This window comes from Hemitrygon akajei, chromosome 9 (genome assembly GCF_048418815.1).
Source record: "Hemitrygon akajei chromosome 9, sHemAka1.3, whole genome shotgun sequence".
Lineage (NCBI taxonomy): Eukaryota > Metazoa > Chordata > Chondrichthyes > Myliobatiformes > Dasyatidae > Hemitrygon > Hemitrygon akajei.
In genome coordinates, this window is record NC_133132.1 from 165,651,813 (window position 1) to 165,677,549 (window position 25,737).

General features: G+C 42.7%; 1 protein-coding gene across 1 annotated transcript in view; it reads right to left on the minus strand.

Annotated features, from left to right (window-relative positions):
• Positions 1–6,818: 6,818 nt before the first annotated feature.
• Positions 6,819–25,737, minus strand: part of frk (fyn-related Src family tyrosine kinase) — a 130,211-nt gene continuing 111,292 nt past the window's right edge. The window contains exons 6-8 of the mRNA XM_073057434.1: positions 17,874–18,055; positions 16,740–16,905; positions 6,819–10,958 (exon numbers count right to left, since the gene is read on the minus strand). Of these exons, the coding sequence (XP_072913535.1) occupies positions 10,744–10,958; positions 16,740–16,905; positions 17,874–18,055 (563 nt within the window). The 3' untranslated portion in view covers positions 6,819–10,743. The remainder of the gene's footprint in view (positions 10,959–16,739; positions 16,906–17,873; positions 18,056–25,737) is intronic.

Here is a 25,737-nt window from a genome sequence, read left to right on the forward strand (position 1 = left end):
AGTAGATGTGGTATTGAAGGCCCTTGTCAAGGTGCCACACATGAGGCTGCTTAGCAAGATAAGAGCCCATGGAATTACATGGAAGTTACAAGCATGGGTGGAGAATTGGCTGATCAGCAGAAAACAGACAGTGGGAATAAAGGGATCCTATTCTGGCTGGCTGCCAGATACCAGTGGAGTTCCACAGGAGCCGGTGTTGGGACCGTTGCTTTTTACAATGTACGTCAATGATTTGGGCTATAGAATTAATGGATCTGTGGCTAAATTTGCCGATAATACAAGGATAGGTGGAGGAGCGGGTAGTGTTGAGGAAACAGAGAGCCTGCAGAGAGACTTAAATAGTTTAGGGGAATAGGCAAAGAAGTGGCAAATAAAATACATTGTTGGAAAGTGTGTGGTCATGCACTTTGGTGGAAGAAATAAACGAGCAGACTAATATTTAGATGGGGAGAGAATTCAAAATGTAAAGATGCAAAGGGACTTGGGAGCCCTTGTGCAGGATACCCTAAAGGTTAACCTCCAGGTTGAGTTGGTTGTGAAGAAGGTGAATGCAATGTTGGCATTCATTTCTAGAGGTATAGAATATAAGGGCAGGGATGTGATGTTGAGTCTCTGTAAGGCACTCGTGAGACCACACGGAGTATTGTGTGCAGTTTTGGGCTCCTTATTTTAGAAAGGATATTAGAGAGGGGTCAGAGAAGATTCACTAGAATGAAAGGGTTACTGTATGAGGAATGTCTGGCAGCTCTTGGGCTGTAAGAATGAGACAAAGGAACGCATACCGATCTTCCTAGAGGGATCTGAAGTGGAGAGAATGAGCAGTTTCAAGTTCCTGGGTGTCAAGATCTCTGAGGATCTAACCTGGTCCCAACATATTGATGTAGTCATAAAGAAGACAAGACAGCGGCTATACTTTATTAGGAGTTTGAAGAGATTTGGCATGTCAACAAATACACTCAAAAACTTCTATAGTTGTACCATGGAGAGCATTCTGGCAGGCTGCATCACTGTCTGGTATGGGGGGGCTACTGCACAGGACCAAAAGAAGCTGTAGAAGGTGGTAAATTCAGTCAGCTCCATCTTGGCACTAGCCTACAAAGTACCCAGGACACCTTCAGGGAGCGGTGTCTCAGAAAGGCAGCGTCCATTATTAAGGACCTCCAGCACCCAGGGCATGCCCTTTTCTCACTGTTACCATCAGGTAGGAGGTACAGAAGTCTGAAGGCACACACTCAGTGATTCAGGAACAGCTTCTTCCCCTCTGCCATCCGATTCCTAAATTGGACACTACCTCACTTTTTTAAATATACAGTATTTCTGTTTTTGCACATTTTTAGGATATCTATTCAATATACATAATTGATTTACTTGTTTATTTATTATGTTTTATTTTATTGATTTTTTTCCCTCTCTCTCTCTCTGCTAGATTATGTATTACATTGAACTGTTAATGCTAAGTTAACAAATTTCACGTCACATGCCGGTGATAATAAACCTGATTCTGTCAGAGGGTGGTAAATCTGTGGAATTTGTTGCCATGAGTGGCTGTGGAGGCCAAGTCATTGGGTGCATTTAAGGCAGAGATAGCTAGGTTCTTGATTAACCAGGGCATCAAAGGGTATGGGGAGAAGGCAGGGCAATGGGGATGACTGGAAGAATTGGATTGGCCCATGATTGAATGGTAGAGCAGACTCGATGGGCCAAATGCCCACTTCTGCTCCTATATCTTATGGTCTTAAGGAAGAAATAAGCTTGCTGCTGGGTGTTTTTCACAATTTTAATCATCCTATCAGAAGGAAGTTTGGAAATTTATATAACCTAATATCAATGGCTCTGTGTATTGATGATGATTGCATTCTAGAAATAATAACCAAGCAGGTTTCTCAGGTTGAGGAGGAATGCCCCATATTCCATTTGGGTAACCTTCAAGCTAATGCCATGAACATCCTTCCCCCAACCCCATCACTCATCTTCCTTCCCCCTTGTACTCCTCCTCTTCTCACCTTGCACCTCTCCCTGGTGTTTCTCCTCCTTCCCTGTCTCCCATGGTTCACTCTCTTATTACATTCCTTCTTCTCCAGTCTTTTCCCTTTTCCACCAATCATCTTTCAGATTCTTACTTCCTTCACCCACCCACCTGGCCTCACCTATCACCTTTAATTTGGACTTCTTTCCTTCCCCCCACCATTTTATTCTGGCATCATTCCCCTTTCTTTCCAGTCCTGCAACATCGACTGCTTGTTCATTTCCACAGATGCTGCCTGACCTGCTGAGTTACTCCAGCATTTTGTGTGTGTTGCAATGGATTTCCAGCATCTGCAGAGTCTCTTGTGATTAAGATTTGCATTCATCTGCTTTGTCCTTTCCAATATTCCAATAGTCTGGTCCTGGACTTAATTCCACTTGGCATGATTACCTTATTATTATTTATTTATTTATGGTTTTATATTGCTATATTTCTACACTATTCTTGGTTGGTGAGACTGTAACAAAACCCAATTTCCCTCGGGATCAATAAAGTATGTCGGTCTGTCTGTCTATTCACTGGATGAGTGGAGTAGACTTATAAAACATCGTCTTTTGGAAATATTGCAGCAGTTTGTCAGCCCATACAAAGCTCTTCTTTCTCTTGTTTATATATAACTGATTCCTTGCATAATATTAATTGTTCCCATTAGTGTTCTGTTCTTCACCTTGGCCTCAATGTTATCCTGTCTTTCTCATGTTTATCAATCTTTGATAGCTTGTCAGTCTATGTTTATGTCTAGTTTTCATAAATTCTATTTTATTTCTTTATTTTCCTGTATTTGCCTGCAAGAAAATGAATGTCAAATTAATATACAGTGACATATATATACTTTGATAGTCAATAGACAATAGACAATAGGTGCAGAAGTAGACCATTCGGCCCTTCGAGCCTGCACCGCCATTTTGAGATCATGGCTGATCAATTCCTATCAATACCCGGTTCCTGCCTTGTCCCCATATCCCTTGATTCCCCTATCAATAAGATACCTATCTAGCTCCTTCTTGAAAGCATCCAGAGAATTGGCCTCCTCTACCTTCCAAGGCAGTGCATTCCAGACCCCCACAACTCTCTGGGAGAAGAAGTTTTTCCTTAACTCTGTCCTAAATGACCTACCCCTTATTCTCAAACCATGCCCTCTGGTACTGGACTCTCCCAGCATCTGGAACATATTTCCTGCCTCTATCTTGTCCAATCCCTTAATAATCTTATATGTTGCAATCAGATCCCCTCTCAATCTCCTTAATTCCAGCGTGTACAAGCCCAGTCTCTCTAACCTCTCTGCGTAAGACAGTCCAGACATCCCAGGAATTAACCTCGTGAATCTACGCTGCACTTCCTCTACAGCCAGGATGTCCTTCCTTAACCCTGGAGACCGAAACTGTACACAATACTCCAGGTGTGGTCTCACCAGGGCCCTGTACAAATGCAAAAGGATTTCCTTGCTCTTGTACTCAATTCCCTTTGTAATAAAGGCCAACATTCCATTAGCCTTCTTCACTGCCTGCTGCACTTGCTCATTCACCTTCAGTGACTGATGAACAAGGACTCCGAGATCTCTTTGTATTACTCCCTTACCCAACTCTACACCGTTCAGATAATAATCTGCCTTCCTGTTCTTACTCCCAAAGTGGATAACCTCACACTTATTCACATTAAACGCCATCTGCCAAGTATCTGCCCACTCACCCAGCCTATCCAAGTCACCCTGAATTCTCCTAACATCCTCATCACATGTCACACTGCCACCCAGCTTAGTATCATCAGCAAACTTGCTGATGTTATTCTCAATGCCTTCATCTAAATTGTTGATGTAAATCGTAAACAGCTGTGGTCCCAATTCCGAGCCCTGTGGCACCCCACTAGTCACCACCTGCCATTCCGAGAAACACGCAGTGAAGTTCAATGGTTCAATGACTCCACTTAATATCAGAGAAAAACATTTTCCTGTCAGATAATCTATACAGTATACAACCTGAAATTCTTACTTTTCACAGGCAACCTCAAAACAGAAAAAAAAACCAAAGAATGAATGACAGAAATGTTAGAACGCCAAAGTCCCCCTCCCCCTCCCATACACAAGCAGCAGGAAGGCATCAACTCTCCCCACTACCCCCCTCACCCCTCTTTCCAGTACCACTCACCGCCCACCAAGCAAGCAATACAAAACCCCCCAAAGAGACCATGATCTAAGTCCATTAAAAACTACAGTCCATAACCCAGGTTCTCTTTCTGTCCCTGACAAGGGAGAGAGAGAGCTATTGCTCCTTCCTCAGCAAGGGGGAAGAGAAACCAACAACTCGCTGTTTCAATGTTACAGTCTGCAACCTCGCCATTATTCTGCATTTCTACAACTTGATAATTGCCAGCAAACTCTCTCTCTCTAATAATGATACTTCAGCTTTCATTACCATGTGTTGCTGGTGCAGTTGCATTTTTCTGGTGAAGAGGCCTGATTTTAACTGTGTGGGATTCCAAGGACTTGAGGACTGTAACAGGTGGAAAGGAGCCCTGATCTCAGAGTGCAAGGCCCCAGGGATTTTAACTTCCACTGCACTTATGGGATCTATCTGCAATTCATAGTTAAAATTGGCAGGAACCATACCACCTTAAATGGACGAAGAATGGTTAAAATAGGTCAAAGACCCCTATCATCCAGGCTGTGGTCTCCAACATTCTCTGTGTTTGTTGGATCCCTTGCCTGTTCAGGCAATGACTTGTGGGATCTCACATGGGGAAATTTGGTGGCTCTATTTCTGTACTCGCTGAAGTTTAGAAGAATGAGGGGGGGATCTCATTGAAACCTACCAGACATTGAAAAGCCAAGACAGAGTGGATGTGCGACCATTGCAGAGGATGCAAAGGAGGTTTCCAAGAACAATCTCAGAAATGAAAGGGTTAACATATGAGGATGCTTGATGGCTCTGGGCCTGTACTTGCTGGAGTTTATAAGAATGAGGGAGGAATCTCATTGAAACATACTAAGGTCTACAGAGAGGATGGTTGGGGGGGGGGGGGGGAATAGGACCAAATGGCACACCTCAGAACAGAAAGACATCCCTTTAGAGCAAAGATAAGATGAGATTTCTTTACCCAGGGGGTGATGAATCTGTGGAAGGTGACATTAACTCAAATAACCATACATTGCAACAGTGGTGTGCAGTAAAGCATCTCTGACTGCAGTATATGTCAAACCTTGAAGTGGGTGGGCTGCAGCAGGAGAAATCAAGTCAAATTAAATCAAGTTTGATTATTATTCAAACCATACATAAATACAGCTGAACAAGATAGTGTTCCCCTGGGGCCAAGGTGAAAAACATTGGAAGTAGCAAGTAACGTTCAAAATGGTGAATAGCATACTTCAAAATAGTGAGCAAAGATGCATGTTGACTCAAGGAAAAACATACATAGTCCAAGAGCCTGAGGGGCAATGTCTGGCAATCTATTGTATTGTCTCGCGGCAGTGTACAGATGTGTGCAAACCAACGTCTTTCACCTAATCTGCAGCAGCAGACCAAACCCAAGGCTTGAGGCGTAGTCCTCGTTAAACTGAGGCTACACAACTCACACGTTGACTGTCACTCCACCAGGCAAAACAGGTCTTCGGCAACTTATATTATCACTGTCCAACAGAGTCTTGTGATCGTAAGAGAAACGTCCAAGACAATCTCCCACAGTTATACTATACCAACTTCAATGCTTCTGAGTAGCGGGCAGCACAGTCAACACCCAGGTCAGCTCCTCTGAACCAACGTTTTGTAAGAAACAAATTTTACAAAGAGAAAAAAAAGCACCTTTGGTTGGCCTCCGAGAGGTTGCTGCGTTCACATACACCACCATCGTAAGACCATGAACATACATTGAGTGGCACTGAGTGTAGGTTCTTGCTTGTAAATCAGTTGAGAATGTAAGATAGGATTTGAGGATGATTGGGTACGTTGATAGATTCATCTATATTCTCTGGCCACAACCTCGCTAGAGAGCAGACTATAAAGTGTATTACAGGGACAAAGAATATTCGGAATGGTGAGGGTGGAGTGCCATGGGAGGGGTGTGAGACAGGTGGCTGAGAAGGAGTACTAGGGGAGGGGAGTGACACAAATGCAGACATACCCAGCCCTGAGACACCAGGCAAGATCATTTGATTCCAAACAATTGGTTTATTGATCATTACAGAATGTCTGGTGCTTCCTGCTCCCTCCGCTCTCCCTTCCCCTTTTCCTAACCATGATTCCTCTCTCCTTGCAGCCTTCCCACTCTCAGCCCACAATAAAGATACATATCAGAATCAGGTTTATCATCACTCACATGTCATGAAATATGGTTTTTTTTGTGGCAGCAGTGCAGAGCAATATATAAAATTACTACGGTACAGTGCAAAAGTCTTAGGCACCCTAGCTATATATATGTACCAAAGACTTTTGCTCAGTATTGTACAGTAATGCCACCATACATATATTACAGGCTCTCTTTCCATACAGTCATGGAGGCATTACCCAATGCATAACTATAGGTAGAAGTGAATGACTCACAAGGACACCAGATGGGAGCAGAAGTAGGTCAGTCAGCCCCCTCAAGCCGATCTCACCATTCAATATGTTTATGGCTGATCTTTCCCCCAAACTAAAACTTATCTTTGTTCCTTATAGCCCCAGTCTCCAAGATTGTTGAAACACTTCTTAATTGGTTATAGTGAGCGTCCAATGCCACTATTTCATTTTAACACCCTTCAAAGAGGATTTTGAAAGTCTAGTGTCCTAAAAATACCTAATTATGTATAGTCAAAATACTCTTTTCTCTTTTTACAAAAAACACATTTTTATTATTGACAGAAAATAGAAATACTACAAGATTTTCATTTGAAGTATATGTTCATTATTAGCATATGTTATTGTCAGATTTTTAAAAATATATTATTAAAAAATAAACAAATCTCCAGGAGCACATGCCATAGTACAAAATTCACCGGGACTTCAATTCTAAACAAAAAAAATGAACCTATCATTGCCAAAGAGTTTTTTTAATAAATTGTGAAGCATGATAAAATTGTATCAACATAATTGATCCACACAGCCTATGAATGCTAAATAATGTGTCAGCTAATTGGTTAAGGTGAAAGAAACAGTAAAATCATTAAATAACTGTATTATGAGCTGCTGATCAACATTAATATTCTCAATGTGTTAAAAAGATCTTTCCATTAATCTTGACTCTGTTGTTAAAATGTGGCATATGCTTTTTCAAGTTATCTCTGCTATTTATTGGACCACATTAACCCATTTAAATTACACAACTCTTCTGAAATAGCTGATAAAGGAATTTCAAATGGATGAACATATTAAGTTTTCATACACTTCAATCCTATAGGGTAATCTTGGGGCCTGATAAATTTATGGAGCAGTTCCTTACTTATAATTTGACATGATTAAATTTTGCCATAAGCATTCTGTAGTACAATCAGTGTACAATATTACTATTTGAATATCCAATCTTACCTGCAAAGAAATATAATTTACTGTTCAATGAATCAAATAGCTAATTTAGCAATTTTCCTTTTACCAAAACTCTGACAGTATATGAAAAAGAGACTAATGTATTATTCAAGTAATATTGGACACATGAGAGTACAGTCTTGCTAAACTAATTAGAAGTGGGATATCTGAAGGATAAGTCCGAAAGTCACGGCTATCAATCATCTGTCAGATCTTCATGTTGGCAAGTGTATACATGTAGAGTTCATTACCGCTACCATGCCTTAAGGAAGATTATTTTTCAGTTCATATTGCCAAAAGTAATCAAATAAATTTTCACCCGATTCTGTAATGTGTATGTATGAATCCCCAGCACAGCACATTACATTGTCCAATCCGCCCTACTTGTCCTGGGACAATAATTTGGAACTGCACTCAATCAAATTTGAAGTTCAGATGCCAGGAACATGGAGCCTAAGACTCCTGCTTCAGCAGCTGAGTTTGACCATAAGACCATAGGATATAAGACCAGAGTTAGGCTATTTGGCCCATCAAGTCTGCTCTATCATTTCATCATGGTTTAGTTTGGTCTATTATTTGGCACTGTAACCACTAGAAAGCAGCTAAAGCTGTGAATTAATCAAAAGATAAAAAAGAAAATCATGACAGCTACATCTTTTATTTATCAGAAAAAAATCTAAATTTAAATTGGCATTAACACTCACAAAATGCTGCAGGAACTCATCGGGTCAGGCAGCACCTATGAGAGGAATAGAGAGCTGACTCTTTGGGTCAAGACTCTTCATTAGGACTGATGAGTCAAAGAAAACTGAAATATTAAAGCCAGAAGTTTTATAAGGTGTTCTTCAGACCACATTTGAAATATTCTGAGTGGTTTGGGGCCCCATATCTAGGAAAAAATGAGCTGGAATTGGACAAGGTCCAGAGGATGTTCACAAGAATGATCTCAGATATGAAAGGGCTAACGTATGAAAGTGTTTGATGGTCTGGGCCTGTACTCACTGAAGTTTGGAAGAACGAAGAAAGATCTAATTGAAATTGACCAAATATTAAAAGGCCTAGATAGAGTTGAAGTAGAGAGGATGTTTCCATTAGTGGGAGAATCTAAGACCATAGGACACAGTCTCAGAATACAAGGACATCCATGAGGAGGAACTTCTTTAGCCAGCAGGTGGGTTAATCTGTCTAATTCATTGCCACAAATGGTGTGGAGGCCAGATCAAAGTGTATATTTAAACTGTATACATTCTCTGACATTAAATGGAACTATTGAACAATTGAACCATTTTCTTCATCAAGCAATAAACCAGAAATTTTGAATCGGGGGTTGGAGTAGATTTTGGTACTAACCCAGAGATTTTAAAATGCAACCTGAAAAAGAGAGGACGTTTAAATAATTTTCTCATTTAAAACTTATAAGGGATATGATTGCTAACATCTCAATTTTCATCATATAAACATATGATGTTTCATCATATATATATACATTGCAAATCACACAATAAAAAATACACTCATCTGCAAATAATTCTATCATGTAAAATTATATACATTCTTTGGAGGCACTTTAAATACTACACCAATTGTAATAGAATTGGATTCTGTAATTACCTGATGTTGATGTTTTAGTTAAATTACCATTATTACCAAATGTTTCTGTATTTACACAGCAAAAAAGAGCACTAATCATTGAAGGAGATATGAATCAAAATCTGTTGACAGATAAACAATGAAGGACAAATGTCAGTCATTATTTTCTCTTCTTCTGATAACTATATACCTAGTTATGACACTCACTAAAATTATGTATGAGTCTTGCTTTCCCCGCAGATGATAAAACTTGAGATGATTCAAAGAAAGCCTAATAAAATTTGGCAAAAACCATAGGAATGAAATTGAGCGGGATTGAATAATTGTGCCTTAAATATGCATTATATCATAGTAAATGCAAATTGTTTTCTTTTTCGTAAATATTTGGTGGGACAGCAAAAAAAGAGCATTTGGGTATCCTTTATCTGCCCGACTTGATTTTCTTTTCCAGTGCAGTCAATGGTGGCTGTCCATCGTGTCCAACGATGACAGGATACCAGTGTGGGAGAATTTTTAAAGTGGAAAAGCCATTGCACAGGGCATTTCCACTCTCACAACCTCAGAGGTCTGGGACCAGTGGTACAAGCAAGAATCATGAACTGGGGGCTTCCTTGGATGTAGTGGGTGACCATGAAATCTTCTGTGCCTTGTCGTGCCCTTTGCTCTCCATATAGCATTGCAGAACTGCCTTCCTGGCCATTGCATCTCACTGTAGGTCTCATCTGCCCAGCCCACTGGAGCTGACTTTGCATTCTAGGACTGGTATGAAGAAAATCTATATTCGTCCAGTTCAGATGCTGGTGTCAAAACAGGACTTTTTAAGAATATCTCCAGAAATAACATAGCTCATAAACAATTTGTCTATTATTCCTACCATATCGTTCTGAAACATTGCCCCTCACCCCACTGTCGTGGCTAGGGGTTCACTTTCTGGAAAGTGGCCCACAAGATCATTGTCATGCTAAAGAATAGATGGGCTGTTGGAGAAAACACTGCAGCTGGTTCTCACCAAACATCTGAGCATATGCTTTATCTCAGCATATTCCAAACTGAGATCTTTTCCTTCCCAGTCCATGAAGTACTGATGGGCCTCTTCATTTCATACAGTCCACTTCAGTGACATCAGTCCAGCTGCTTATGAAAGCAACAAGGTTTGATATGCTTCCTTCAAAAAACGTGGCACGGTAGCGTAGCGGTCAGCACAATCACTTTACACTGTCAGCCGTAAGGCGAGGGTTCAATTCCTACCACTGCCTGTAAGGAGTTTGTACGTTCTCCCCATGACCGTATGTGTTTCCTCTGGGTGCTCTGGTTTCCTCCCACATTCCAAAGGATGTACAGGCTAGTAGCTTAATTGGTCTTTTGAGTGTAGTTGGACGATGCGGGCTTTTTGGGCCAGAAGGGCCTGCTAACGTGCTGTATCTCTCCCTCTCTGCGTAAAATGATGTGCAAATTAAATTCAATGAGATAGAATTCATTATAGCCTGTAGGCTAGCGCATGTACTCACTGTGGCATGACATACACACATACCAGCCTAAATCTAAGCCAATAAACTATATTACAGATGTCAAGATGTGAATGTTAAAAAACAGTTCGATTTATTGTAAGAAAAATGACCAGAAAAATTGCCAACACTAACTAATAAAAACATTTGCATCTGTGTACGCTGAAAGATCAGTCTCAAAGAAGTCCTCCAGCTTCCACTGGAGGGTCTCAAATGTTGGTCGTTCATAATCATTCTGTTTCCAGCATTCCAGCATGATTTCATACAGTGGTAAAGGGCATTCCGCAGGGCATGGCATTCTGTATCCTCTCCCCAACTCCTGGATAACTTGATAATTTGTCATTCCTGGGGGGAGAAAAACCAACATTCAAATATTACAAAATTGTAAAAATAAACATAAATGATAAGCTGGAAATCTCAAAAAAGCATTTTCCTTGACTGAAAATTCTTTAGAGGACCACTTGACAATTCTATCAAATGGATTTATTAAATTCCAAATTAAACCAGACAGGAAATGTTCTCTACTTTATTCTCTACTTAAATATTTCTACAAATCCACTCTACCTTGGCCTATCGAATATTGAAAACCCTAGCAAGAATGGATATGGGAGAGTCTAGGTACAGAGGGCACAGCCTCCGAACAAAGGGATGTCCCTTTAGAATAGAGATGAGGAGAAATTTCATTAACTAGAAGCTTGTGAATATGAGGAACTCATTGCCACAGGTGGCTGTGGAGATCAAGTCAATGAGTCTATAAAAAGCAGAGGTTTTGGTAAGTACATGTAAAAGGTTATGTGGGGAGAACAAGAGAATGGGGCTGAGAGGGATAATAAATCAGCCGTGATCAAATGGTGGAGCAGACCCGATGAGCCAAATGGCCTACTTCTGCCCCCCATGTGTTATGGTCATAGAGTTATAGAACGCAATAGTATAGGCCTTTCAACCCATCTAGTACTGTACGTGCTGAACTATTATTCTGCTTATTCCCATCAATCTGCAACCGGATCCTCGACCTTCACCTGGTCCATAGCCCTCTATTCCCCTCCCATTCATGAACATATTCAAATATCTCTCAAATGTTGAAATCGAGCCAAAATCCACCACTCCCACTGACAGTTTGTTCTACACCCTCACCACCTCCCTCAAGCTCCCCTTAAACTTTCACCTTTCACTCCAACCCGTGACTTCTACTTCGAGTCTCACACAACCTCAGCGGAAAAGGCCTGCATGCATTCACCTTATTTATACCCCTCATAATTTTGTATAACTCTATTAAATCTCCCCTCATTCTCCTACACTCTAGGAAATAAAGTCCAAACCAATTCAATCTTTCCCTATACCTCAGGTCCTCAAGAACTGACAATATCCTTGTAAATTTTTTCTGTACTCTTTCAATCTTATTTACATTTTTCCTGTAGGTAGGCAACGAAAACTGCACACGATATTCCAGATTAGGCTTCACCAACATCTCATACAACTTCAACATAACATCCCAACTCCTGTACTAAATACATTGATTTATAAAGGCCAATGTGCTAAAAGTTCTCTTCATAAGTCTATCTACTTCTTTCGAGGAACCACTTTAAAGGAATTATGGATCTGTATTCCCAGGTCCATCTGTAACACCACACTCCTCAATGCCCTTCCGCTCACCATGTAAATCACGCACAGAATGCTGGAGGAACTCAGAAGGTAGGGCAACATTTATGGAAATGAATTAACATTTCAGGACGAGACCCTTCTTCAGGATGTGTAAATCCTATCCTGGTTTGTCTTCACAAAGTGCAACACCTTCTCATAAGGCACGCTCCCCAATCCAGGCAACATCCTTGTAAATCTCCCCTGCACCCTTTCTATAGTTTCCACATCCTTCCTGTAGTGAGGTGACCAGAACTGAGCACAGTACTCCAAGTGGGGTCTGCCCAGGGTCCTATATAGCTGCAACATTACCTCTCGGCTCCTAAATTCAATTCCACAATTGAAGACCAATACACCATGCACCTTCTTAACCACAGAGTCTACCTGCACAGCTGCTTTGAGAGTCCTACGGACTCGGACCCCAAGATCCCTCTGATCCTCCACACTGCCAAGAATCTTACCATTAATACTATATTCTGCCATTATATTTGACCTATCAAAATGAACCACTTTACACTTATCTGGGTTGAAATCCATCTGCCACTTCTCAGCCCAGGTTTGCATCTGATCAATGTCCTGCTGTAACTTCTAACAGCCCTCCACACTATCCACAACACCTCCAACCTTTGCGTCATCAGCAAACTTACTAACCCATCCCTCCACTTCCTCATCCAGGTCATTTATAAAAAAGTTTGTCCATTTTGGTGTGAATTTCTTGATTTGTTGTGGAATTGGTCAGGTCCTACACTGCCCTTGTGCCCACGGCTCTGTCTCCTGGGTGATAGGACAATGATACCTAATGTAAACAATAACAAATTTACTATTTTAAAGGTGGGTCTCATCACAGCTGCAAGAATTATATTGCAAAACTGGAAAAAACCCAGATGTCCCACTGTGAGGGAATGGACTGAGGAAATGGTTAAGATTTCATCATATGAACACATGTTGGGAAGAATTAACAGTGAGGGAAAAGTGCAAGATGCGCGGGATCAATTTTGGTTGTATGTTAATTTAAACTTAAATTGGAAGTGTTTTTCTGTTTTTTAATTTTATATGTTTTCCTGTCATGGAATGGCTGTATAAATATGCTGTACTGTATCTGCTCTATGATATGCTGTGCTGTTTTGTAAAATAAGAATAAATAATAATAAACATCTGAATTACAAAAAAAAATCCCGAAGAGTAAGGGTCCCAAAACAGATCACTGAGGCACCCCACTGGTGCCTCACCGTGCAAACCACCATGCAGAATATGACCCCTCTACAACCGCTCTTTGCCTTCTGTGGGCAAGCCAGTTCTGGATCCACAAAGCAATGTCCCCTTGGATCCCATGCCTCCTTACTTTCTCAATAAGCCTTGCATGGGGTACCTTATCAAATCCATATACACTACATCTACTACTCTTCCTTCATCAATGTGTTTAGTTACATCCTCAAAAAATTTAATCAGGCTCGTAAGGCACAAGCTGCCCTTTACAAAGCCATGCTGACTACTCCTAATCATATTGTACCTCTCCAAATGTTCATAAATCCTGCCTCACAGGATCTTCTCCATCAACTTACCAACCACTGAGGTAAGACTCACTGGTCTATCATTTCCTGGGCTATCTCTACTCCCTTTCTTGAATGAAGGAACAACATTCGCAACCCTCCAATCCTCCAGAACCTCTCCCATCCCCATTGATAATGCGAAGATCAGAGGCTCAGCAATCCCCTCGCTCACCTCCCACAGTAGCTTAGGGTACATTTCGTCTGGTCCTGGCGACTTATCCAACTTGATGCTTTCCAAAAGCTCCAGCACATCCTCTTTCTTAATATCTACATGCTCAAGCTTTTCAGTCTGCTGCAAGTCATCACTACAATCACTAAGATCCTTTTCCATAGTGAATACTGAAGCAAAGTATTCAATTACCTCTGCTATTTGCTCTGGTTTCATACACATTTTCCTACTGTCACATTTGATAGGTCCTATTCTTTCACGTCTTACCCACTTGCTCTTCCCATACTTGTAGAATAACTTGGAGTTTTCCTTAATTCTGCCCACCAAGGCCTTCTGCCCACCATGGCCCCTTCTGGCTCTCCTAATTTCCTTCTTAAGCTCCTTCCTAGTAGCCTTATAATCTTCTAGATTTCTAACATTACCTAGCTCTCTGAACCTTTCGTAAGCTTTTCTTTTCTTCTTGACTAGATTTATTACAGCCTTTGTACACCAAGGTTCCTGTACCCTACCATAACTTCCTTGTCTCATTGGAACGTACCTATACAGAACTCTACACAAATATCCCCTGAGTATTTGCCACATTTCTTCCGTACTTTTCCCTGAGAACATCTGTTTCCAATTTAAGCCTCCAATTTTCTGCCTGATAGCCTCATAGTTTCCCTTACTCCAATTAAACGCTCTTCTAACTTGTCAAGTACAGCCTCTCCTCTTGTAGGCTTATCTACATACTGTGTCAAGAAACCTTCCTGAACACACCTAACAAACTCCACCCCATCTAAACCCCTCGCTCTAGGGAGATGCCAATCGATATTTGGGAAATTAAAATCTTCCATCATGACAACTCTGTTATTATTACACCTTTCCAAGATCTGTTTCCCTATCTGCTCCTCGATATCCCTGTTACTAGTGGGCGGCCTATAAAAAACACCCTGTAAAGTTATTGACCCCTTCCTGTTCCTAACCTCCACCCACAGAAACTCCGTAGACAATCCCTCCATGGCATCCACCTTTTCTGCAGCCGTGACACTATCTCTGATCAACAGTGCCACACCCCCAGGTCTTTTGCCTCCCTTCCTGTCCTTTCTGAAACATCTAAAACCCAGCACTTGAAGTAACCAATCCAGTCCCTGTGCCATCCAAGTCCACCACATCATACCTCCAGGAACTGATCCATGCTCTAAGCTCATCCGCTTTGTTCACAACACACCTTGCATTAAAATAGACACATCTCAAACCTTTGGTCTGAGTGCATCCCTTCTCTATCACTTGCCTATACTCCCTCTCGCACTGTCTACAAGCTTTCTCTACTTGTGAGCTAACCTCCTCTTCCCCAGTCTCTTCAGTTCAGTTTCCACCCCCCAACAATTCTAGTTTAAACTCTCCCCAGTAGCTTTAGCAAACCTCCCTACCAGGATATTGGTCCCCCTGGGATTCAAGTGCAACCCGTCCTTTTTGTACAGGTCCCACCTGCCCCCAAAGAGGTCCCAATGAACCAGAAATCTTAATCCCTGCCCCCTGCTCCAATCCTTCAGCCGCGCATTTATCCTCCACCTCATTCTATTCCTATTCTCACTGTCACGTGGCACAGGCAGTAATCCCGAGATTACTACCTTTGCAGTCCTGCTTCTCAACTTCCTTCCTAATTCCCTGTACTCTTTTATCAGATCCTCTTCCCTTTTCCTACCTATGTCATTGGTATCAATATGTACCACGACCTCTGGCTGTTCTCCCTCCCACCGCAGGATATCTTGGACGCGATCCAAAACATACCGGACCCTGGCACCTGGGAGGCAAGCTACCATCTGAGTTTCTTTCCTGTGTCCACAAGAATCGCCTGTCTGACCACCTAACTATAGAGTCCCCTATTACTACTGCTTTCCTCTTCCCTTCCCTATCCTTCTGAGCCACAGGGCCAGACTCGGTGCCAGAGGCACGGCCACTGCCACTTCCCCCAGGTAGGCTGTCCCCCCACCCCCAACAGTACTTAAACAGGAGTACTTATTATCAAGGGGTACAGCCACTGGGGTACTTTCTAGTACCTTACTCTTCCCCTTCCCTCTCCTAACTGTGACCCACTTGTCTGCCTCCCGTGGCCCTGGTGTGACTACCTGCCTGTAACTCCTCTTTATCACCTCCTCACTCTCCCTGACTAGGCGAAGGTCATCGAGCTGCATCTCCAGTTTCCTAACATGGTCCCTCAGGAGCTGCAGCTCGACACACCTGGTGCAGATATGGCCGTCCGGGAGGCTGGGAGACTCATATCTGACACATATCTGACTCAAAGACTCATATCTGACACAGGAAATTCTGACACAGAGCACAGAAAATTGGCCTCACACATACTTCCTACCTCACTTCGTCCCGTTACCGCCTAAGCCCGTTGAGCCAAAGCCCCATCACTCTGCTGCCCTCTGGATATGGCTGCCTTCTTTTTAAACCTTTGGCGCTCTACTGGCTGACGTCACGCGCCTGCGCAGTCTCACCTCTCTTTAACCCGAGTAGTAAAAAACTCCCTTTGTTCCGAAAAATCAGCAGTTCACTCGCAGCCTTCTTGCTCCAAATTAAAAACCGTTGAAGATTCCTTTCCTTTTTAAACCTTTCGCGCTCTACTGGCTGACGTCAAATGCCTGCACAGTCTTGCCTCTCTTTAAACCGAGAGTAAAAACCTCCCTTCGCTCCAAAAAAATCAGCCTTAGACCTTAAAATATACCTCAGACTCATGCACGGTACCATAGTGATTCTAATTGTGTTCTGAAATGAAGAGCTAACCTGGATAAGGCATCTTTCCATAAGTGATAATTTCATACAGCAGTATTCCAAAGGACCAAACATCCGATTTGATGCTGAATTTATTTGAATGGATGGCTTCTGGTGCAGTCCACTTTACAGGAAATTTTGCTCCTTCTCTTGCTTCATAAACATTATCATCATCTCCCTAATAATGTCAAAAAAAAATCTTAATTTTAGCAATGATGTATCCAGCAGTTTAAATAATGCACTCATGATTATACTGGCAAGATAGCAAATTATTCACCTTATTTTATTCTATTTGTTTACTTAGATGCAGCACTTGCTCAACGAGCCCTCACTGCTCAGTTACATCCATCATCATCATGTGGCATGTCATGTGACATGGGCAAACATAGTCCTTCCACGACCATGACTGTCCTTGGCAATTTTTTCCACAGAAGAGGTTTGCCATTGTCTTCTTCTGGGCAGTGTCTTTACAAGACGGGGTGGGTGACCATAGCCATTATCAATACCCCTCAGAGATTGCCTGCCTGGCATCAGTGGTTGTGTATGCATTAGCTGCTCAAACAACCATCAAGCACTGCGCCCATGGCTTCATGTGACCCCTGACTGGCGGGGGTCGGGGGGGTAAGCAGGTGCTACTCCTTGCCCAGGGGTGACCTGCAGGCTAGCGGAGAGAAGGAGCACCTTGCGCCTCCTATAGTAGAGATGTGTCTATGTATAGTTATATATTTGCCTTACTTTATTTTAATTTTTTATTTAGAGACACAGCACAGTAACAGGCCCTTTCTGTCCAATGAGCTCTCTCTACCCAGTTACATCCATGTGACTCATTAATCTACCAACCTGTACGTCCTTGGAGTTCAGGAGGAATGCAGATTAGTCAGAGCAAACTCATGGAGTTACAAGGAGAACATTCAAGCTCCTTATAGTCAGCTGCAGAATTGAATCTGAGTCGCTGATGCTGTAATAATGTTACTCTAGCTGCTACATTCTGCGCTAGTGTGCCATTATGTTTTTGTTCATTAGTACCCACTACCCACACTCATGGCTCAGAATCCCCACCGTCCCACATTTAACAGGTAATTCAGTCCATCAATCCATCATTCTTCAATCAGCAATGAAACGAAAGGTTAATAATTGTCATCTTACCATAAAAACTCGGGCAAGTCCAAAATCGGCTACTTTGCAGATGTTGTTCTCCCCAACCAGAACATTCCTGGCAGCTAAATCTCGATGGATATAATTTTGGAATTCCAGATATGCCATTCCTGCAGCTACCTGTGCAGACATTTCCAGTAGGTCATTTAGGGTCAAGCTCAACCCCTGGTTCTCTGTCGAAATTAATACATGGTGAATGTTAGAGTTCAGAAAATATTTTCATTTCTCCTTAAGATGTCTTATCTGCTAAAAAGCACGATCTGCTCTGGATGACGGTGTTTGCTTTGTGGCCAAATTTGTGGATGAAAGGTGGAGGGGCGGGTAGTGTTGAGGAAGCAGGGAATCTGCGAAGGTCATGGACAGATTAACAGAATAGGCAATAAATGGCAGATTGACTTCTGTGCTGGCAAGTGTGTGACTATGCAACTTGATACATAAAAAATAAAGGCATAGACTATTTTAAAAATGGGGAGAAAATTTAAAAACGGAATGTTCAAAGGGACTTGGGACCCTTTCTTAACCTGCAGGTTGAGTCAGTGGTAAGGAAGGCAGATGCAATGTTAGCATTCATTTAGAGAGGGCTAGGATATAAAAGCAAGGATGTAATGCTGAGACTTTAAAAGGCATTGTCCAGACTGCATTAAGAGTATTGAGAACAGATTGGGCGCTACCATTGGAGAGGATCCAGAGGAGATTTCCGAGAATGGTCCTGGAAATGAAAGGGTTAATGTCCTGACAAAGGGTCTCGGCCCGAAACGGCGACAACGCTTCTCCCTATAGATGCTGCCTGGCCTGCTGTGTTCTACCAGCATTTTGTGTGTGTTGTTGTTTACGAGGATGCTTTATGGCTCTGAGTCTGTACTTGCTGAAGTCTATAAGAATGAGGGGAGATCTCGTTGAAACCTACTGAATATTGATAGGCCTAGATAGAGTGGATGTGCAGAGGATGTTTCCAGTTAAAGGAGAGTCTAGGACCAGAGGGCATAGCCTCAGAATAGAAGGATGTCCCTTTAGGTCAGAGATGAAGAGGAATTTATTTAGCCAGAGGATGGTGAATCTGTGGAATTGTTTGCTACAGATGGCTCATTGCTACCATTAAGGAGGAGATACAGAATCCTGAAGGCACACACTCAACAATTCAGGAATTGCTTCCTCAGATTTCTGAATAGACATTGGACCCATGAACACTACCTCTGCTTTTTTTCCTCTCTTTTTACACTACTTATTTAATTTAACTTTCTTACTACAGATATTTCTTACCATTATTTACAGCTTTTATTATGTGCTGCAATGTACTGCGGCCACGTAACAACAAATTTCACAACATATGCCAGTGACATTAAACCTGACTCTAGCTCTCTGGAGGGCAAGTTATTGGGTATATTTAAAATGGGGGTTGATAGGTTCTTGATTAGTAATGGTATTGTGAAGGGAAAAAAAGCAGGAGAATGCAGTTGAGAGAGAAAATAAATCAACTCTGGTTGAATGGCAAAGCAGAGAGAGAAAATAAATCAACTCTGATTGAATGGCAAAGCAGACTTGGTTTGCTAAATGATGTAATTCTACTCAAACGTCTCAGGGAAATCGAAAGTGAATGAATCCGAAACCCTGCAGATGCTGAAAATCTAACAGAAAAGTTGAATGCTGGAAATATTCAGCAGGTAAGGCAGCATCCATGGAGAGTGAAACAGTCTAATAAATCAAGGCAATGACCTTTCCACCTGATGAAAAGGCTGGAAAAGATAACCCTGTTTTTTTAAGCAGGAAAGCCTTTTCTTTCTTTTTGAAATACCATCATCATTATGTGCCATGTCATATGACTTAAGCAATCGTGGCGATTTATCTGTACCTGACCATACTTGTACTTGGCAAATTTTTCCACAGAAGTGCTTTGCTATTGCCTTCTTCTGGGCAGTGTCTTTGCAAAGCAGGTGACCCCAGCCATTATTAATTGTTCCTTTCCACTCACGCCTTGTGGCACATCAAAGGCAACCACTTCTTTAGCATTCGTCTGTTGTTTTACAATGCTGAGTTGCTAGCATGACTCTCAACCCAGCTCGGATGGAAAGCGTTCAAGGAGTCGGTCAGATTCTAACCTGGGACCACTCACTTTGCAGTCCGGTGCAGATGCCACTATACCTGATAACAGCTAGCCGTTATCAACACTCTTCAGCGATTGTCGGCCTGGCGTCAGTGGTCGCATAACCAGGACTTGTGATCTGCACCGGCTGCTCATACAGCCATCCACCACCTGCTCCCATGGCTTCATGTGACCCCGATCAGGGGGCTAAGCAGGTGCTACTCCTTGCCCAAGGATGACCTGCAGGCTAGCGGAAGGAAGGAGCGCCTTACACCTCCTTTGGTAGAGACGTATCGTCACCCCCCCATCGGATACCACCAGGAATAAAAGGCATTTTGAGAGAGATTGCATTTGAAAACTGGACTGTGTTGTGTTTATTCTCACAGCTGAAACATTTATTTAAGAGTCTATTTATTATTTAACATAGCAGTCAAAATGAAGCAAACAAACGTCCATCCAAATCATCTTGAGTTAGTATTTTGTCATCATCTACATGCTGTCCCCCCAGTGATCTCAACAGTTATTGCTTTACCATGTTCAAAGCTCAAAGTACACTTATTATCAAAGTATGTAAATATTATACAACCTTGAGATTCGTCTCCTTACGGGTAGCCACAAAACAAAGAAACACATTGGAAAAAAGAGCGCCGAGCGCCCAATGTGCAGAGAGAAGGAAACAAATCATGCAAACGTTAAGCCCAAAAGCAAATAACATTCTGAACTGAAATCCATGGAGAGATCATCCACTGAACTGTAGCTCAGCAATGAGCCGAGAAAACCTTGGGGAGCAGTGAGCTGAACCTGCCCGTCCCTTCCCCCAGGTCCTGACTCCCTGACTTTTTCAATCTGAAACGGATCCATTCATCAGGTTCAGTAACTTCAATATGCTCTGGGGCCTGTACAACACCACCTCGATTCGGCCTGACCCTGACTTAAGGTGGATAAGTCACCTGGACCAGATGGACTACATTCCACAGTCCTGAGAGAGATTGCTGAAGAGATAATGGATGCATTTATCATGATCTTTCAAGAATCACTTGATTCTGGCATGGCCCTGGAGGACTGGAAGATTACAAATGTCACTCTATTCTTTAAGAAGGGAATAAGACGCAAGAAAGAAAATTATAGGCCAGTTAGCCTAACCTCAGCGTTTGGGAAAGTGTTGGGAGTCCATTATTAAGGATGAGGTTTCAGGGTAATTGGAGTTGAATTATAAAATAAGTGAAAGCCAGCATGGTTTCTGTAAAGGGAAATTTTTCGAGGAAGTAGCAAGCAGGGAGGGCAAAGGAGAGGCAGTGGATGTCATTTTATTGGATTTCAAGAAGGCTTTTAATAAGTGCCACACGAGGCTGCTTAACAAGATAAAATCCCATGGCGTTACAGGAAAGATACTGGCATGGATAGAGGATGGATGACAGGCAGGGGGCAGCAAATGGGAATAAATGGCACCCTTACTGGTTGGCTGCCAGTGACTAGTGGTGTTCCTCAAGGGTCAGTATTGGAACTTCTACTTTTCACATTGTTTGTCAATGATTTGGATAATGGAATAGATGGCTTTGTGGCAAAGTTTGCAAGTGATACAAAGATAGGTGGAGGGGTAGGTAGTGCTGAGGAAGCAATGTGATTGCAGCAAGACTTAGAAAAATTGGAAGAATGGGCAAAAAAGTGGCAGATGGAATACAGTGCTGGGAAATGTATGATAATGTATTTTTGGCAAAAGGAACAATAGTGCAGATTATTATCTAAATGGGGAGAAGGTTCAAATATCAGAGGTGCAGAGGGACAGGAATATTCATGCAAGACTCCCAGATGGTTAATTTACAGGTTGAGTCTGTGGTAAAGGCAGCAAAAGCCATGTTGCTATTTATTTCAAGTGGAATAGAACATAAGAACAAGGAGATAATGTTGGGGCTTAATAAGACGCTAATCAGGCCACAGTTGGCGTACCATCAAGAGATCTGGGCCCCATATCTCAGAAAGGAGAGAGTCCAGAGGAGGTTCATGAGGATGATTCCTGGAATGAAGGGGTTGATGCACCATCAATAACTCACTCTGAGACGTAAGAAGCGAGGTATCGGCTTTTATTGACTGGAAGAATGAACAACACTACATCCTGGAGAATGAGGCCGGGCATCAGGCCTCAATCGCCTTTATACAGGGGTCTGTGGGAGGAGCCACAGGAGCAGTCAGCAGGGGTCTGTGGGAGGAGCCACAGGAGCAGTCCAGACAGGTATATGTAGTTCACCACAGGGGTTAACATACGAGCAGCATTTGGCAGCTTTGGACCCATACTCCCTGGAATTTAGAAGAATGTGCAGGGATCTCAGTGAAACCTATTGAATTTTGAAAGGACTAGACAGGGTGCATGTGGAGAGGATGTTTCCTATGGTGGGGGGTATCCAGAACTAGAGGGCACAGCCTCAAAATTGAGGGGCGACCTTTTAAAACAGAGGTCAAGAGTAATATTTTTAGCCAAAGAATGGTGAATCTGTGGTGGAGGCCAAGTCCGTGGATATATTTAAGGCAGGAGTTGATAGTTTCCCGATTGGTCGGGGCATCAAAGGTGAGGAGGCAGGTGTATGGGGTTGAGTGGGATCTGGAATTAACCATGATGGAATGGAGGAGAAGACTCGATGGGCTGAATTGCCTAATTCTGCCGGTCTTATGGTCTTATGGTCCTGATTCTGCACGGTGCCTAAATCATTGTCCAATCATCACTCCAGCACACTCTGAAGCCTAGAATCTGCTACCTCGACTCAGCCTGAACCTGACCTTTCCAATTTGCCATGGCGCTTAAATAGAGCAAGCCTCAGGTCTCCTTCGCTCTCAGTGAAGGGCTCCCTGCTTCACACCTCAGTTCTACCACATCAAATTGCCTCCAAGTCCAAAGGGAGGTTATAGACAATTGTTTGCAGTGATTGTTTACCAGGAAAAGAGTGTCTAACAAAATATTTAGCTGTTTTGTTTGTTTCATTGGCCACCAGCACCATCTTAAAGCATGTGCCTTCATGTGCTTGGACTCCCTGATAAGGGTCATGTCTTGGATGCCAGGTTCAGTATTCAGCAGAGTGGGTGCCACACTGGACCAGCTGGTAAAGTTGCTACCTCATAGCCCCAGTGACCTGGGTTCAATTCTGACCTTGGATACTGTCTGCATGGAGTTTTCATGTTTCATGTTTCCACTTGTACCCTAGTTTCCTCCTGCATCCCAAGAATATGCATTTGGTAAGTTAGCTGCCCTCTGAAAATTCGAGTAGAGTGGTAGAATCTAGGGGGCAGAATGAGGGGTGATTGGGGGGGTATTGATTAATGGAATTGTGTGGATAATAACTTTCAGTGAAAATTATTGGTGAATAACATGCTGTGAGCTGGAGTAGAATGAGCCAAAGCTCCCTCCTTCAAAGTCATATGGGAATATAGAAGACTATCTTTCTCTTTGCTCCTCATCACAAATGCTGCTGTTTTTAGTGATTCCGTCAGTTGCCATAGCCATTCCTTAGAGAGAACCTTCTTGATAGTTTTAATTATTTATTGAGAGATACAGTTGGTAACAGGCCAATCTGGCCCAACAAACCCAATTACATCCATGTAACCAGTAAACTACTTTGGAATGCAGAAGGAAACCAGAGCGCCCGGGCGAAATTACAGACAGCAGTGGAACTGAACCCAGGTCGCTGGCACTCTAATCCATCACGCATGCTTTCCACCACATAGAACCACAGAACATTACAGCACAGAAACAGGCTTTTTGGCCCTTCTTGGCTGTGCTGAACCATTTTTCTGCCTAGTCCCACTGACCTGCACCTGGGCCATATCCCTCCATACACCTCTCATCCATGTACCTGTCCAAGTTTTTCTTAAATGTCAAAAGTGAGCCCACATTCACCACTTCATCTGGCAGCTCATTCCACACTCCCACCACTCTCTGCGTGAAGAAGCCCGCCCTAATGTTCCCTTTAAACTTTTCCCCCTTCACCCTTAACCCATGACCTCTGGGGTTTTTTTTCTCCCCTGGCCTCAGTGGAAAAAGCCTGCTTGCATTCACTCTATCTATACCCATCATAATTTTATACACCTCTATCAAATCTCCCCTCATTCTCCTACGCTCCAGGGAATAAAGTCCTAACCTATTCAACCTTTCTCTGTAACTCAGTTTCTCAAGTCCCAGCAACATCCTTGTAAACCTTCTCTGCACTTTTTCAACCTTATTAATATCCTTTCTGTAATTTGGTGTCCAAAACTGCACACAATACTCCAAATTCGGTCTCACCAATGTCTTATACAACCTCACCATTACATGATATCTTCCTACCAGCTTCTCACAGCTGAAACTTCTCAATGTTTCTTTGTTTAGGTCAAACGATCACTTTACGCAGCATGCTCTCATTTTAAGCAGTCTGCTCCTCCAGTAGTCTCCAACCACCCAAGGTTTTGACACAGGATCCGGCCCTGCAGTATATCCTGTACATTAAACAGCCTGTCACCTTGACTTTCAACAATTCTTATTCTCCTGCCCTTGCTTAGAATGAACTCCACAGATTGGACAGCATCTATGGAGAGGAGTAAACATTTCACAAAACGCTGCCTGGCCTGCTGAGTTCCTCCAGCACTTTTTGGGTGTTACAGTAGGTTCCCAGTATTTGCGGATTGGGGATGGGGTGGCATGGTAGCATAGAGGTTATCACAACGCTTTACAGTACAAGCAACCTGGGTTCAATTCCCGCCGCTACCTATAGAGAGTTTGTAATTTCTCCCTGTGACCATGTGGCTTTCCTCTGGGTGCTCCGGTTTCCTCCCACAGCCCAAAGACATACCGGTTTGTAGGTTAATCAGTCATTGTAAATTGCCCGTGATTAGGCAAGGATTTAAACTCTATTTTTCCAGAGTTCTCAGTGAGTCAAGACCAACTGTCAGTATGTCAAAGAAGCTGATATGTGGATCTCTTGTTGTGGGTCCCTCTGAACTGTGCACCAAATGTTAGAAAACCTGCATGAAGGACACCTAGGTACAGTCAAGATGAAGAGCCTCACATGGAGCTATGTGTGGTGATCAGGTACTTGGTAAAAAGCTGTTCAGGATGTCAAAAAGTTCAAAGTGCACCCCCACAGGCACTGTTACACCCACGGGAGTGGCTGTCGTCACCATGGCAAAGAGTACATATTGACTTTGCTGGATTATTCAGGGACCTCATGCTTCTGATTGTTGTGGATGCCTGAGGCCATATCAATGAAGTCAACCACCTCAGCAAACACCGTCTCCACTCTGAGGACATTGTCCACCAGAAATGGCTTACCTGAACAAATTGTGAGTGACAGCAGACCACAATACCTGTCAGAAGAATTCCAACTGTTCATGAAGAACAATAGTCACAGACATTTGAAGTCAGCTCCTCACCACCCAGCAATGAATGGGTTGGCTGAAAGGTTTATCCAAACCTTCAAGAAGTCCATTAAAGTGATGGACAAGGAGAACATTTCTGTACTGCACAAGGTGGACATCTTCCTTTTTGTGTATTGGAACTCTGTCCATGCGACGACAAGTCAAACACCTGCAATACTGTTCATGAGCAGGAACTTGAGATCTAGCATAGACCTCCTGAAACCAGACCTCCAGAGGGAAGTGCAGACTAAGCAGTTAAGCCGGTTGCCTAGTGAAGCAGCAAGGAGCTTAAAGATAGGACAGGAAGTCCTAACATGCGATTACCGAGAAGACATGTGGACACCCAGTAGGATAGATACAAGAACTGGACCACTGATGTACACAGTGGATGTTGGA